This window comes from Nomascus leucogenys, chromosome X (genome assembly GCF_006542625.1).
Source record: "Nomascus leucogenys isolate Asia chromosome X, Asia_NLE_v1, whole genome shotgun sequence".
In the NCBI taxonomy this organism is placed as follows: Eukaryota; Metazoa; Chordata; class Mammalia; order Primates; family Hylobatidae; genus Nomascus; species Nomascus leucogenys.
Window position 1 is genome coordinate 138,098,066 of NC_044406.1, and position 15,837 is coordinate 138,113,902.

Consider the following 15,837-nt stretch of genomic DNA (forward strand, 5'->3'; position numbering starts at 1 on the left):
ATTTTCTCGGAGGTATACCTGTAGACAGGACCTCTCTCACTCCTCTCTGCTCGGGGGACAGACCTGAGGACAAGACCTCTCTCAGACCACTTTGATCAGGCACAGGCCTGGTGACGGGACCTCTCTCAGTCCTCCCTGCTGAGGGGACAGGCCTTAGGATGGGACCCCTCTCAGTCTTGTCTATTCCGGGACAGTCCTGAGGACGGGACTTCTCTGAGTCCTCTCTGCTCAGCCTCACCCCCCGTGATTGGGCTCTGATCGGGCTCCCTCATCCACTGCTCAAGCCCTCTGTGAGCCCAGGAGGCTGCTGCTTATTGGATGGGTTTGGTCAGCCCCTGGGCACCCAGGAAGGCACCTTGATGGACCTTTCTATCCCCAGGCCACACATGTCCCCCTCCTCAGGGGCACTTGGTGAGGACTGTGCAGCGAAACACAATGCATGGTAGGAGCTCTGCAAGCCGGCACGTGCCAAGGGCCTGGCCGGGATAAAGGGGACAGGGGGCCCCACGGGGGGGGCCGTCCTTCAGGCCCAACAAAGTCTCCTTGCTCTGGGCTGGTGGGAAAGCAACTGGTTTCTCCCGGTACCTCCTTCCAGGCTCCCTGGCTAGATCCCTTCCAGGTTTCACAACCCAACTGTCCAGCATGTGTGCTCACACGCCCACTGACACAGTCACACACACATTCACACACACTCATGTTCCAGACACACTCACATGCGCACACACATTGAGTGACAAACACACATTGAGTGACACATTCATGCCTGCTCATTGACACACTCACATTTGCAGTCAGCACACGCACACACAATGACTCACAAACACACACACTGACACACATTGACACACTCACAGTGTCACACACATTCAGCGACATGCATGCTCACCTTCAATGGCACAGCCTCATTCCTCCACACCCTCCCACTCACACACGCTCAGTGATGCAGTCACATGCTGTCACTTGGATTCGCACACACATTCACATTCTCGGAAACTCATGCACATGCTCACACTGACACACACATGCACACGCTCAAACACACCCGCTCAGACACTCACACTCACACCTGCTCGGGAATCATGGCACACACAGGTCCACTCTGAACAGGGAAAACCAAGGAGCCCTGACAGGCCCTGGCAAGGTCAGCCAAGCTCTGTGCCCTCTCCTCTTGTCCCGTCCCCGAAATCTGGAGGGGCCCTTGGAAAGTGAGCAGTTGACGTGGCCCTGCTGAGACACAAGGGACGGACATGCTGGGGTTGTGCCCAGCCTGAAGAAGGCAGGGAGAACAGAGCACAGTGGGGGCCCCAGGCGTGCCTGCAGGGCACCCCGATGGGACACACTACAAGGGTCCCCGAGACACTGGTTAAGCACCTTCAGGCCGAGGAGGCTGCAGGCCCAGCCCCAGGGGCCTGCCGCCCCCTGCCCCTCCCCGACAGCCCCGCAAAACGACCCCTCCCATGCCTGCAGTCGCCTGTGTATGCCTGGTGTCTCCCAGGGCCCCTGCCACCCTGCAGACCTGCTGACTGCAGCTCTGCTCAAGCAGACAGGTCGCCTAGATCCAGGATTCCTCAGCCCAGGCGGGCAGCCACCCATTCCCAGCACCGGCTCCGAGGCTGCTGTGGGGGACCCTGGCTATCATCTGAGCCATGGGGATGGCCGGAGGCTCTGTGCTCCAGAACAGCCGGAGGAAGTGTGGGGGCACAGACCGAGTGAGCCCCGGGAGACCCTCGCCACGTCCAAGTCAATGATCCCGTCCCCTCCCCACACATGTGCAGGGAGGGGCCTGTCACTTGTCCCAGTTCCGTCGCCCACAGACTCTGGGTTAGTTAAATGACTGATCGAGGACTACCCTCCATTTGTGGTGAGCTCCCTGGCCTGTTGGGAGAGAGAGCCAGTCCCAGGAGGGCTCAGGAGGGTGGGTTCTGGGATCCTCAGGCCCCCATTGAAGACTGCTCCTCCGGCCACAGTGCTCAAGGAGGGGTGTCCGGATTAGCAGCGCCGTCCACCCTGAGGGAGCCCTCCTCAGGCAGTATCCAGGGCTCAGAGGGCCTCGGGGATGCAGGACAGAAAGGGGTCACTCCCCAGGGCCATATGGGCTTCCTGCTCATGGCCCACTGCCCGCTCCCAGGACACAGGAGTAGAGCGCCTCCCAGCACACTGGGAAGGGAGAAGGACAGGACCCAGGATGAAGTGCAGCTCCGCCTGCCCTTCCTGTCCCCCTCCCCAAGACATGAGCACTTGGGATCCCTTTCTGGCCCACACTCTGTCCCTTGGCCATTACACACACACTGTCCCCAAACACCCCACAGGCCCTCACAGACCCTGCGCCACACACACCTCAATGTCAGTGTGGCCACTGTGGCCCCATCCCCAGCAGACCGCCTCCCACCCCAGTTTCACACAGCAGAGGCAAGACACGGCTGGAACACTGAACAAAATTTATTGAAGAGAAACATGAACTGAAACCGCTGAAAAGAAGGGAATCTAACACAGAGAGAAACTGAAAACAGCCACTACAGGTCACAAGTCCCCGGCCCCTCCCTCAGTGTGGCCCCCCTACCACATCCCTCCTTCCATAGGGCCCCAGGATCCCCATCTTGCCAGGATGGTGGGCTCTGGCAATGTGTACTCGCTTCAGGTAACCCCCTCCTGAGCCCAGCTGCTGGGGCAGGGCCCTGCCCTATAGACTGCACAGGATAGTCACAGGATGCTGGAAAACATAGCAGGGAAAACCCCACCAAGTTGAGGAAACTGAGTCACGAGTAACAGCAGGGGTGGAACGCCAAAGCACAAAGCTTCCTGGGGAGCCTCAGGCAGCCCTGCTCCCTCCCGTGTCTGGTTGGTCCTCCTGCAGTCGAGGTCACGGTCACAGGGTGAGCGTCTGCCATGCCTCCTTCCCACCATCTCCTGGAACTGCGCTGGGGTACTCTGGAAAGGAGCTGCTCAGACGAAAACACACACATCCCCAAGAGAACAAGCAGCCACTGGCCGAGATCTCCACCGGCAAAGCAGAGGGGGAGTTCCTGACACGGAACAGCAGTGAGCAGAGACTGGGCCTGATGATGACGCAAACCAAAAACAACTACCCACCCCCAACACATCCTCTCTTCTCTCCTCACAGTTCTTCCTCCTCCTTCCCCTCTTCCTCCTCCTTTTCCTCCTGCTCCTCATTCCCCTCTTCCTCCTCCCGATCATCCTCTTCTTAATTCTCCTCCTCTCTCTTCCTCACTGGTGCAGGGGCTTATGAATGCTGCCTTCCTGGGGCTCCCCTCATGCAGTGTAGATGATCCTAAAGATGGGCTGGACCCTGCGGCCTCCCCTGTGGGGCTTCACTTCTGCCCCACAGCTCTTCCTCAGCAGCCCTGGCTCCTTCTGGCAGAGGCAGGCCCCAGGCAGGCTCCTCCAGGTCCCACATGGCCTGGGTGCCAGTGGGCATGCTCAGCTCAAAGTCCACAGGGTGGATATTTGGGGGTGTCCAGATAACCAGGCCAGAGCCCCCAGCCACACCTTCAGCCCCCGCTTTGTTGGGGTCCCCATCTGAAGCCCAGGCACCCCGTGTGCTGAGTGTAGTGGTTCCCCGCTTGTGTTTCCTGTACCTGTTATGGGCTATGGGCCCAGTCCCCACTGAACCAGATGCTATTTGGTCTTGGTTGCTGAATTCCCTTCCAGCTGGTGGAAAGTAAGGGGGCTTGATCTCGACCTGGCTTCCCTGTCCCTCTGCCCCAATCAAGCTCCCTGTTAGTGTAAGCTGCCCCTTCCCCTTGTTCAAATGTCCCTGCTGCCTGCCAGGGGAAGGAGTGCTTGGGTCTTCTGAGCCTATGTTTCCCAGGGCTTGGGATGGCTCATGGCCCCAGCCCCTGCCTCGTTTCCCAACTCCTCTCCTGCAGCCTGTGGCCCCTCCCTGCCTGGAGTCTGGTTTTCAGCCTCGGGATACATGGCCTGGCCGTGCTCTGCTTCCCTAGTGCTTTCACTGCATGAGAGCCGCCTGCGTTTCACTGATGGGGGTAAGCCTCCCTGTATGGTCTGGGTGCTGCTGTCGCTTAAAGACCTTGCCTGCACGGTGGCCTGAGGTGCAGAGACCCTGGCTTCTGCTTTTGCCTGTCTACCGGAGGCCCCCCGGCCTCTCCCTGACGGCTTCTCCTTCTTCTTCGTCACTGCCTCAGTGTTCTCCCACTCTTCTTCATCTCGAATGAGCTTCATTAACTCCAGAAAATTGGGAGGACACCCTCGCTGATCCAAGAGCTCCAGCTTGCCCCTGAGGGCGCGGGGCATGGAGACCCCAGCTAAGAGATGTTTCAGACGAATCATGTCTGTGCTGCGCACTGACAAGGGGCTCTTGTGCACGGCTTTCTGCAGCAGGGGCTCTAAGCGCAGCAGGAAAGTGGAGACTTTCTCTCCAATCTTCGGAAAGGTCTGCAGAAACCTAAACTGAGAGGCTCTAAAGTCCTCTTTGTCCCCAAAGATCTGCTTGAGGGCGTCAAGGCACTGCTCCACGGTTATGGAGTCATTATTGGCCTGGAGCACCCGCATGATTGACAGAGCAGGCCCGCGTAAGCTCTCCAGCAAACGCCGCCTCTTCTCCATCTCAGACACTTGCCATATGGGCATTATTTCAGTGACCTGCTCTAGCCAGTCTTCAAAGGTCTCTTCGCCTGGGCTAGGGGAAGCAGTTCCCGAAAACACTTTCAGTTTCCGGTACCACATACTTTCTTTCAGAGGCTCTAAAGGTGGGGATCTAACTTGGGGCATGACCTCTGCATCCAGGCTCTCGGCAGGGAGGCTGCAACATCCCAGGACTCTGGCCACATCTGTCATACTTCGGCCCTCATCTTTCAGGAAGTAGTTCAGTCTATTGAGAAACTCGTCATCTGGGTTACGGGGTTTTACCACCACTTCCCAGGAGCCCCCCTTTCCTAGTATGTGACTGGGCAGAGTAGCGTAATCAACAGTGTCAGCCAATTCGATGAAAACCGCCTTGGCATTGTCTTCCCTCCTGAACATTCTCCCTAGCACCCTGTATGCGCACAGGGGCTGTAAGCCTGCCTTCACGGTGTCCTGAATTTCCACCTCACTACACTCCACGGGGATGCCTACAATCAGCAGGGCCTTTCTGGGGTCCATGTCCATCCCCTTGCACCAGTCCTCTAGCAGTGTCAGTGCCATTGCCCCCACTTTCTATGGACTGATCTAATACTAGGGCAGCAATCAGCTCAGTTTGACAGCACTCAAATAACTCTGAGCCACTGCCACGTAGGAAGGCAGAAGTGGTCCCAGGTTTCCACAGCCTGCAAAGCAAATGGGATGAGAGCATTGTCAATGCCCACCCCAACCTACACCCCCAAGCACCCCTCCTCTGCCCCCACCCCCAAGCAGGGATGGAGTCCTTCCTTCCCAGGGTTCCCCAAGTCATTTTGGGGAGGGTAGAGTGTGGAGGTTCTCCCCAGGCAAAGATCTCCCCATCTCACCACTCCCTGCTGACCTCCTCCTGCTGTGGGTTCCTCCTCGAAGTCCAGAGGACTCTGCTGTGTGTGCTTCAGGTGCCTGTAGTGAAAAGGCCAATGTCAGGAGGCAGGGCCTGACACCTGGGGACACTGACAAGCCCTCCAGGCAGAAGAGGGCAGGAGACAGCCTCACTGCCCACTCAGGGCTATGTGGGCCCAGGTCACCCAGCACCCTTCTTGCTGGAGTGAAGGCTGGCAGCAGGAGAGGTAGAGTGGCCCTCTTTCTCAGGAATGCCTGACAGATGAGAAAGATGGCTGAGCTCTGCGCAATGCAATGAGAGTGGTGGGTGTGGAGATTGTGTGACAAGCTGCAGTGTTGCCATGGATACAGAGAATACCATGGACCATGGGTTGCTATTGCAGGGGAGTGTCATGTGGTAAGGCCAAGGTCCTTGAGAAGCAACAGGTGATGTCATTGGCCTGCAACCAATAAAGTGTACTAGCAAAAAGGAGGGTGGGAGAGGGAAGGCGAGATGGACATGAGGAGTGAGTGATGAAAGGACAGGAGCTCATGGTTTCAATTGTGTGGAAACTGAAATCAGGCAGAAAAGGGACCCAGATAAGGTCCCCACTGCCGGACTGCAGGAAACCAATAACTCTTGCCCTAGAGATGGCCCTATCCTGCCGAGTCTGTGAACCCTGGCAGGCAGTCCCCTCTCCCCACTCTTTGCCAGGGTTCCAGAGCCCCTCCCAACAGGGCCCACCTCACAGCTGCTCACCTTGCTGGGTTGGCCCTGCTGGCAGCGCGGATGCTGCAATAACACAGCCACTTCAGACTCGTTCTGCTCTTCAACTCTATCCAGTTAGGCAGTTCCTGACTCAGGCGTGATGGGTCCTGCTTCACTGGATCTGTCCAAGGCAAAGCAGAGGTATTTTGCTGTGATTCTGTCCCACACATATGTCCCTGCCCAGACCATGCCAATTCAGATTCTGCATAGGTGTTCACTAGGACCCTGGTGCAGGGATGGAAGAAACTGCTCAATTGGCAGAGGGAGCGGGGAGGGGGGTGGAGGAGTGGGGGGAGGAATGGCGAGAGGGGTGGGAGGTGAGGAGGGAGGTGGGGGGTGGGAGCAGGGGGCCTGCTGCTAGGGCAGAAGGGATCCTAAGGTAAGGTTGCTGCCCTACCCCCACTGCAAACTCCACTCCCTCCCAAGCTCCACCCCTTCAGCCATGTTGCACCCCTTCCTAAGCCCCACCTCAAAACCTGCACCCCTGCTGCCAAACTCTGCATACAACTAAGTTGCACCTCTACCCCAAGCCTAGCCCCCCACCAAGTCCAACCCCTTCCACCACCCAAGTCTAACTCGTGCCTCAAGCCCTGCCCCCTCACCAAGTCCAACTCCTACCCCGACGCAAGTCTAACTGATGTCCCCAAACCCCCTACCTCCATTCCCCTGTTCCCCCAAGTCCCCACCTGGTTATCTACATACACCCACACCACCGGCACCAGTGGAAGCAGGCAGAATCTAGGAGGGGAAGGTTCGAAGCCACTTTCCCTCAAGGGAAGGGCCGAGAGCTACTGTCCTGACTGCAGTGTCTCCGGGCAGGTCAAGGGTGGAGTAGGTCTCGCTGAAGTTTGTTTTTTCCTCTTTTTTTTTTTTTTTTTTTGAAACGGAGTCTCGCTTTGTCACCCAGGCCGGAGTGCAGTAGCGTATCTCAGCTCACTGCAACCTCCGCCACCTGGGTTCAAGTGATTCTCCGGCCTCAGCCTCCTGAGTAGCTGGGATTATAGGCGTACGCCACCACGCCCGGTTACTTTTTGTATTTTTAGTAGAAACGGGGTTTCTCCATGTTGGCCAGGCTGGTTTCCAACTCCTGACCTCAGGTGACCCACCCGCCTCGGCCTCCCAAAGTGCTGGGATTACAGGTGTGAGCCACCGCGCCCGGCCAGGTCTCCCTGAAGTTCTGCCTAGAAATGGCAGGGATTCCTCGGGGTGCTGCGTGTGATCTAGTGGGATCCCGCCTCCAGGGAAACCTATGGCCACCAGCCCCTAGACCCCGTTGAAAATAGCAAGAGTTACTGGGGGTATCCCCCGTAATCTGCGTTGCTGTCCGAGCCCGGGGTCTAGCTCCGTACCTGCTGGAGGTGCCTCCGAGCCGGAGTTCCGCGCAGCGCGACCACCACACGTCTATGGCGGCTGCCGCCTCTGGGCTGACTGCGCCACGAGGCTGTGGCGGGAAGAGGTTGTCTGGTGACGACCGCCCCCCGCCCCCCACGAGCGGAACTGCACACGGCCCGCTCACGGTTGCGCACTGGTGACATAAACCCTCCTACTTCCTGCAAGGTGGTTCCTCACCCCACCCACCCCCGTGCGGACGACGGTGGCAGCCAGGCTCGCCACGTGCCATTTGGCCCAGCAGCCACTGCGGCTCTTTCTCATTGGAGGGGAGCTGTGGCGTCCCAAGCCCATGGGTGAAGGGCCGGGTGCAATAGGCCACGTGAGTGTGCTTACTACTACCTGAAAGTCATAGCCCCCATTTATTTTTTATTGGACTGTGTTCTAGGGGAGGACGGCAAAAAATACAGCTATTGCCTGCATTTCACAGGGCATTAGTTTTTTTTCACTGCTCACTGAGAACCAGATGACTGAAAATATTCCGTTCTCCCATTATTCTCCTGATTTCACGACCAAACATTACGCACCTAGTACCCAACTGCTTCCTGTCGTTTCCCAAAGCAGGTTTCTTCCACAGAGGGAAGATCCTGGGGCCTGCAGCGGCCCGAAAGTGCTGTTCCAGAAAAGGGTGTGGGTGCGGCACAGGTAGCATACTTCAAGGTGCACACAAATCCCCTGGTAATCTTAAAAAAATGCGTGAGGAGATCTGAGGCAGGGCTGGTTCCACTGAAAGCTAGGTTACTTGCTGCATATCCCTGCCCAGGCTGTGTGGAGCAAGGGTCTGAAACCTATGATTACATTTCAGGGCCAGAAGTTGTGGACCTTTAGTGACAGAATATATTTGTTTTTCTTTCTTTGTGATGAAAAGAAAAAAAGGCTTTTCTGGTAGTGTTTTAATAAATATGTTAAAAGCGGACAACATTTTAAATTGATGGTCACTGAGAAAGATATTTGCAGATATCACCTTCTTCAGCCAGGTGTGGTGGCTCACACCTGTAATCCCAGCACTTTGGGAGGCCAAGGTGGGCAGATCACTTGAGATCAGCCTGGCCAACATGGCGAAACCCCGTCTCTACTAAAAGTCCAAAAATTAGCTGGGTGTGTCATCTGAGTAGCAGAGTAGCTGTAATCCCAGCTACTCAGGAGGCTGAGGCACGAGAATCGCTTGTACCTGGGAAGCAGAGGTGGCAGTGAACCCAGATCGCACCACTGCGCTCCAGCTTGGGCAACAAAGTGAGATCCTGTCTTTTTTTTTTTTTTTTTTTTTTTTTTTTTTTTTTTTTTTTGAGAAGGAGTCTCACTCTGCCGCCCAGGCTGGAGTGCAGTGGTGCAATCTTGGCTCACTGCAAGCTCCGCCTCCTGGGTTCACGCCATTCTCCTGCCTCAGCCTCCGGAGTAGCTGGGACTAGAGGCGCCCGCCACCATGCCCGGCTAATTTTTTGTATTTTTTAGTAGAGACGGGGTTTCACTGTGTTAGCCAGGATGGTCTCGATCTCCTGACCTCGTGATCCACCCACCTCGGCCTCCCAAAGTGCTGGGATTAGAGGTGTGAGCCACCGCGCCCGGCCGAGATCCAGTCTAAAAAAAAAAAAAAAAAAAAAAAAAAATAGACCATTCAGAGCCTGTTAAATCAATCTCCTTCATGTGACAAGGAGAAAATAGTGCTGAAAGCCATTGCTTAGCTGCCTGGTATCACAACATCACAGAAGGTGATGCCTTGGAAAGAGGTTCTGCCTCAGTCACCTCTGGGCTACTGGGTGCTCCCCTGGCCAGACATATACTTCAATTCATTCTATTTCTCACTAGAAGACTAGCTTCCTCTCTCTTTTTTTTTCTGTCTCAGTCTGTTTTATGCTTCTATAATCAAATACCTGAGACTGGGTAACATATAATGAACAGAAATTTATTTAGCTCATGTTTCTGAAGGCTGAGAACTCCAAGATCAAGGGGCTGCATCTGCTGAGGGCCTGGCATGAAGGCATCAAGACGTGAAAGCATGTGTAAGAGTGAGCAAGAGAAAGAGAGGAAAGGGGCCTAAACTCATTTTTTAAAAAAAATCAGGAACCCACTCCCACAATAACAAATCCACTCCCGAGATAACAGCATTCATCCATTCACACTGGCAGAGTCCTCCTCACCTAATCACCTCTTAAAGGTCCCCCTTCTCAACAGTTGTACTGGGGATTAAGTTTCCAACACATGAACTCTGGGGGACACATTCAAACCATAGCACTTTTCTTTAAAAAAAGTTATTGACGGATAGTGACAATGTTGAATTTTTCCTGAGCCCTGTGATCCTGGAAAACAGTGAAGGTTAAGAAACCCCTCAGCCCTTTGTGTTCCAGAAAACAGCTTCCTGCAAAGAACCCTCCTTTCCATATGACTTAGATAAGACTTAGGGGATGTCACCCGTGTTTATGTATGACAATGCCAGACACGAGACCCTCCAAATTCCCATTCTTTACTTAATAAATGATAAACTGAACTGCTCGTTCTCTTGTGGCTGGGTGCGGTGGTTCACACCTGTAATCCCAGCACTTTGGGAGGCCAAGGCAGGTGGATCACGAGGTCAAGAGATTGAGACCATCCTGGCCAACATGGTGAAACCCTGTCTCTACTAAAAATACAAAAATTACCTGGGCATGGTGGCACGTGCCTATAGTCCCAGCTACTTGGGGGGCTGAGGCAGGAGAATCGCTTGAACCTGGGAGTGGAGGTTGCACTGAGCTGAGATGGTGCCACTGCACTCCACCTTGGTGACAGAGCGAGATTAAAAAAAAAAATGCTGGTTAGCCAAAGTTTAGGTAGCTTCTCTTCTTTCTCCAGACTCCCGAAATTTGGCCCACCTTTAGTCTGAGCCAGCAGATAACCTTAACAGTCCCTTCTCATAGGCTGGTCCCAGGTAAAACATTCTCTGATCTAATATCTGGGCATTCCACATCCTCACACCAAGTTCTTTCTAGGCTTGTTTGCTCCTCCCCTCGAACTTTTTTTTTTTTTTTAAAGCCCCTTTTTGCCTAACCCTTGAGTTGCTTGTGGAACTGACAGTTGGACACCCAATTGAAACATCTCCTCCCCCAGTTGCAAGAAGCCTTTCAAATAAATTATCTCTCATTAAGTCCTGTGATTCTTTTCCTCCCAAACTTTATTAAGGTATGATTGACAAATAAAAATGTACATACTTAGGGCATACAATGTGATGTTTGAATATATGTATGCATTGTGAAATGATTACCACAATGAGCTAACATATCCACCATTTCAGTTACTTTTTTTGCATGTGTGACGAGACACTGAAGATCTGCCTTCTTACCAAACTTCAAGTACACAATACAGTATTATTAACTAGACTCGCCATGCTATACATTAGGTTTCCAACACTTATTCATCTTATAGCTGAAGGTATGTACCCTTTGACTAATATCTCCCCTTTTCTTCACACCCTAGCCCTTGATAACTGCCATTATACTCTCTGCTCTGTTACTGTGAGTTTCACTTTCTTTTTCATTTTTCATTTTTTTTTTGATGGAATCTCCCACTGTTGCCCGGGCTGGAGTGCAATGGTGCGATCTCGGCTCAATGCAACCTCTGACTCGTGGGTTCATGCGATTCTCCTGCCTCAGCCTCCTGAGTAGCTGGAATTACAGGCACACATACACTACCACACCGGGTTAATATTTTGTATTTTTAGTAGAGATGGGGTTTCACTATGTTGGCCAGATTGGTCTCGAATCCTGACCTCATGATCTGCCCGCCTCGGCCTCCCAAAGTGCTGGGATTACAGGTGTGAGCCACCACGCCTGGCCTGACTTTCACTTTTTAAAGATTTCACATATGGCTGGCTGCAGTGGTTCACATCTGTAATCCCAGCACTTTTGGAGGCTGATACAAGAGGATGCCTTGGGCCTAGGAGTTCGAGACCAGCCTGGGCAACATAAGGAGACCCCTGTCTCTACAAAAAAAAATTTTAAAAGTGGCTGGGTGTGATGGCACATGTCTGTGGTCCCAGCTACTTCTGAGGCTGAGGGAGGAGGATCGCTTGAGCTTGGGAGGTTGAGGCTACGCTGAGCTGTGACTGCACTCCAGCCTGGCCAACAGAACGAGACCCTGTCTCAAAACCAAACAAAGATTTCACATACAAGAGCATGCAGTGTTTGGCTTCCTCTGTCTGGCTTATTTCACTTAGCATAATATCCTCAAGGTTCATTCATGTTATTGCCAAGGGCAGCATTTCCTTCTTTTTTTAAGGCTGCTTGTGAATATATATATATATATATATGAATATATATATATAAACATATATATTCATATTATATATATAACATATATATGTTATACATATATTCATATTATATATATAACATATATATGTTATATATATTATGAATATATAATATACAATATGCATATATTCATATTATATATGCATATATAATATGCATATATAATAAAGAAAATTACATATAATATTTATATATAATATGTATAATATATATTATATATATATAAAACATTTTCTTTATCCATTCATCTGTCAGTGGGCACTTAGGTTGTTTTCTTATCTTAGCTATTATGAATAATGCTGAAATGGACAAGAGAGTCCAGATACCACTTAGAGATAGTGATTTTATTTGCTTAGGATATATACCCATAGTAGAATTGCTGGATCATACAGTAGCATATGTGGACAACTAATTTTCAACAAAGCTGCCAAGAATACACAATGAGGAAAGTGAGATGGAGCAGGGACCCCGTCTCAGGGGCCTGCAGGCCCCCTTAAGCATATAAATAAAGGAAAATCTTGAGTTCTTTCAGGGGAAATGCCAGGCGCCTAGCTAGCCCTGAGAAGTAAATAAGCAACTTGATAAGCAAGAAGGTAATAGCTTAAAACAATAGCCAAGGAAGCTACAATCACAGGATGTTTTCTTTCCCTATAGAAACTAAAGATAACATGTTAACATATATCTCTGAGTTGTTTTTCAGAAACTTGGATCCCCACCAAACTGATCTGCTGGCATGCAGACCCCAGAAAAGGGGGAGTTGAGGACCGAACTCTGGCCACCACTCTTTGTTCCAAACTTCTTCATGAGGGGCCTGGAGGAAATCACATCCATCTGTCAGAGTAATATTCCTTTCTGCTGACCCAAAAATTTTAAACAAAGCTTCTCTTGCTTAACCAACTGCAAACCAAAAAACCTTTGAACCTACTTATGGCCTGTAAGCCCTCACTTCAAGATATCCCACCCTTTTAGGCCAAAACCAATGTGTAACTTCTGTGTAATGATTTATGAATTAGCCTGTAACTTCTGCTTTCCTGAAATTTACTCCTGCCTTTAAAAGCCCTTACCTGCAAGCCATCAGGGAGCTCTGGATTTGAGCGTTAGCTGCCTGATCCTCCTTGCTTAGTGCCCTGCAAATAAATGTCTTCCTTTCTACCACTGCAAACCTCAGTGTGGATATCTGATCTTACTGTGATGGGCCAGAGAACTCCAGTTCAGTTCAATAACATTTGGCCACAACTCAAAAGCCCTGAGTGGGTGTCTTGCCAATAGCATATCAGCTCCTGGCTATGGGCACCCTTGGACCCCGTCCAGTAGCTGCCTGAATTATTTTATTCAGGGATGGATCTGTGTATTTGGCTGCCACCAAGGCATCACTGGCTTGTGTTGCTTTTACTTTTGCAGCATTAGAAATGAGACACTTGGCTGGGAAGACATTTTTTTGGCAGGTGACAAATTTGTGGCCGATAGCCCCAAGGTATATTTTCTTCAAATACTACTTTCTGCATTGGCAGGACATCTGGCCTTGCTTTGGCAATTTACAGGACTCTGCTTCATCATAGTGCATTTAGTAGGGAATACTCCATAAACAACTGAAGGGATGGAGACTTTGAGAAATCACATTTTGATTTTGATTTGCTTGCTTGAAAATCTGCCTAAAGCCCAGCTGAGGCATTAAGGGTTTTTCACCTAAGGCCTTGTCATCTAAAATGGGAACTACAAATTATGTTCCTCCTTGTAGCCCATTATGGTGCATTCTGCAGAATCGGGCCATTTTTAGCTTTGAGCCCATGAAAAAGAAAAATGTTTTTAATGTTGAAATTCTGCCTGACCACAGTATCCCCTGGGATCCAGGGAATGGTAGCCAGAATACAATTTTTCAATTAGAATTGTTTTGTGAACAAGAAGGTAAATGGGATGAAATTCTGAATGTACAAGCTTTTATGCGTTTGTACCAAAGTGAGCTAATTCAAAGAAGGTGTAATTTGCGTAGAATCATGGTTGAAAGAAATGCCTCTAAGGTGAAAGAGGTAAAGGTTTTACCCGGTTCTCAAAAATCAGAAGATGACTTACTACTTCAACAAATGAATGCACCAATCCTATCTCTCCACCTTATGGGGGGTGAGATATGGAAGCCAGAACAATGGCCCCGCCCCCCTGCTCAGGCAGGAATGGGAACCCCTATTACCCTGGCTGGACCGGGGAATAATAGTGATGTAAACAGGCCAGGAGTGCTCTCTCCTTCACACACCTGACAGGGCACTCAATATGGTCAGGGAGCCACTCTGGTTGAGGTAGGGCAATTCCATTAGGCAAGTACCCATTGGCAGAATCAATGCCCAGGGTCAGCCAGCAGGACCTGTGTGGGTACACATGCCATTCTCAATCTCTGACCTATACCATTGGAAGGATAACATGCTTACCTACTGGGATGACCCAAGGAGGATGGAAAATGTGTTCTCCATTTACACTACTCATAATCCTAACTGGGAGAATGTGCAATATTTACAAAATGCACTACTTACCTCCAAAGAGTGGAGAATAGTTTCAGAAAAAGCTAGAGAAGAAGCTGACCAGTAACATACTGAGACTGCCAGCAATCTGGTCTGGGCAGCTACTGTTGAGGCTATAGCCTAACACAAGCAGTCTTAGCTCCTCCCAGCCTCCCATTGGCCCAAGTGTCTGGGCTTTAAGATGTTCTCAATAATATTGGTGGTGTGTTTTTCTGCTCTGTGGTCAAAGAGGGCATCTTGGAGCGCACATTGCTTATTCTGGTGGCACCTCAATTTCCAACTTTCCCAGAGCAAAGGTTACTGTGGCAATTAACTTAGTTAACACATCCTGTCCCAACAAAGGGATTGGGCATTCTGGCATGTGCAAGATCCTGATAGGATCCAAATCATGAGAGTCAAGCTCATTGCGAGCATTAAAGAGATTGAATTTTAACAGTCCTGAGGAAAGGGGTCTCAAAGTAGTGTAGCTTTAATAAATTTCAGGAAATATGGCAGAAGCCAAATGAAAACTCATCTGAAAGTTTTTAGAGACAATTTTTGAAGCCTCCTGGCAGTGTCAACTCCTGTCATACTGTGTGTCCTGGGTAGACAGATTGGAATCTGTAGGAGCCCCAAATGTATAGCTAGTTCTCCCCATCAATGGATTCTCCTAATGAGTCTTTTTTTTTTCTGAGTGCATGGTGACAGAAGTCATATGGCAGGCTGGGGTGAGACAGAGAGAGAATCAATCTTGTATTTAGGCCCCAAAGTTCTGCTTGACTCTAGCAACTGGAGGAAGCAGCCTTTAACACAAATCCTACCTTCAGGGTGTTTGAAATCGAATACTAATAGTAACTAAAGATGTATGCAAGCCATGGTATAGCTCGAATTCTGATTGGATTGAAGTTATATACCTCAGGGAAACTATAGTACCTAACCAAGGAAAGAGTGTACTCTAATCCCTATGGTTCTTTGAAGCACAATGCCTGACATACAACTTTTAAAAATCCAGAACATGTGAAGTAACAGGGAAATGTGACCCATGATCAACAGTAATTGGCATCTCATCACTTCTCTCATGTTCTATTTTCCAAAGCAAGTCTCTAGGCCAGCCTAGATTCCAGAGGTAGGGAAACTGACTCTAACTTGTGATAGAAGGAGTTTTGAAGTCATATTACAAATGGAGAACCAGGGACATTAAAAAATCAATCCCAACACTTTGGGAGGTCGAGGCAGGCCAATCACGAGGTCAGGAGATCGAGACCATCCTGACTAACACGGTGAAACCCTGTCTCTACTAAAAATACAAAAAATTAGCTAGGCTTGGTGGCACGCACCTGTAGTCCCAGCTACTCGGGAGGCTGAGGCAGGAGAATCGCTTGAACCCAGGAGGCAGAGGTTTCAGTGAGCCGAGATTATGCCACTGCACTCCAGCCTGGGTGACAGA

At 50.7% G+C, this 15,837-nt stretch overlaps 1 protein-coding gene across 2 annotated transcripts; it reads right to left on the reverse strand.

The window, feature by feature from the left end:
* Positions 1-2,421: 2,421 nt before the first annotated feature.
* On the reverse strand, positions 2,422-5,781 carry LOC100598491 (PNMA family member 5). 2 transcript variants are annotated; one of them, XM_030806777.1, is made up of 2 exons: positions 5,466-5,781; positions 2,422-5,285 (listed from the first exon to the last, which is right to left on the reverse strand). In XM_030806777.1, the coding sequence occupies exon 2, from the start codon at positions 5,161-5,163 to the stop codon at positions 3,817-3,819; it is 1,347 nt and encodes a 448-aa protein (XP_030662637.1). In that variant the 5' UTR covers positions 5,164-5,285; positions 5,466-5,781; the 3' UTR covers positions 2,422-3,816. The 2 variants fall into 2 exon arrangements, with proteins under 2 accessions (XP_030662637.1, XP_003271921.1); XM_003271873.2 differs by having other exon boundaries at positions 5,480-5,778.
* Between the last annotated feature and the right edge of the window lie 10,056 nt (positions 5,782-15,837).

What these genes read in the sequence shown, in the direction of transcription:
- LOC100598491 (XM_030806777.1), bottom strand. Translation starts at nt 5,163, where the DNA reads ATGGCACTGACACTGCTAGAGGACTGGTGCAAGGGGATGGACATGGAC.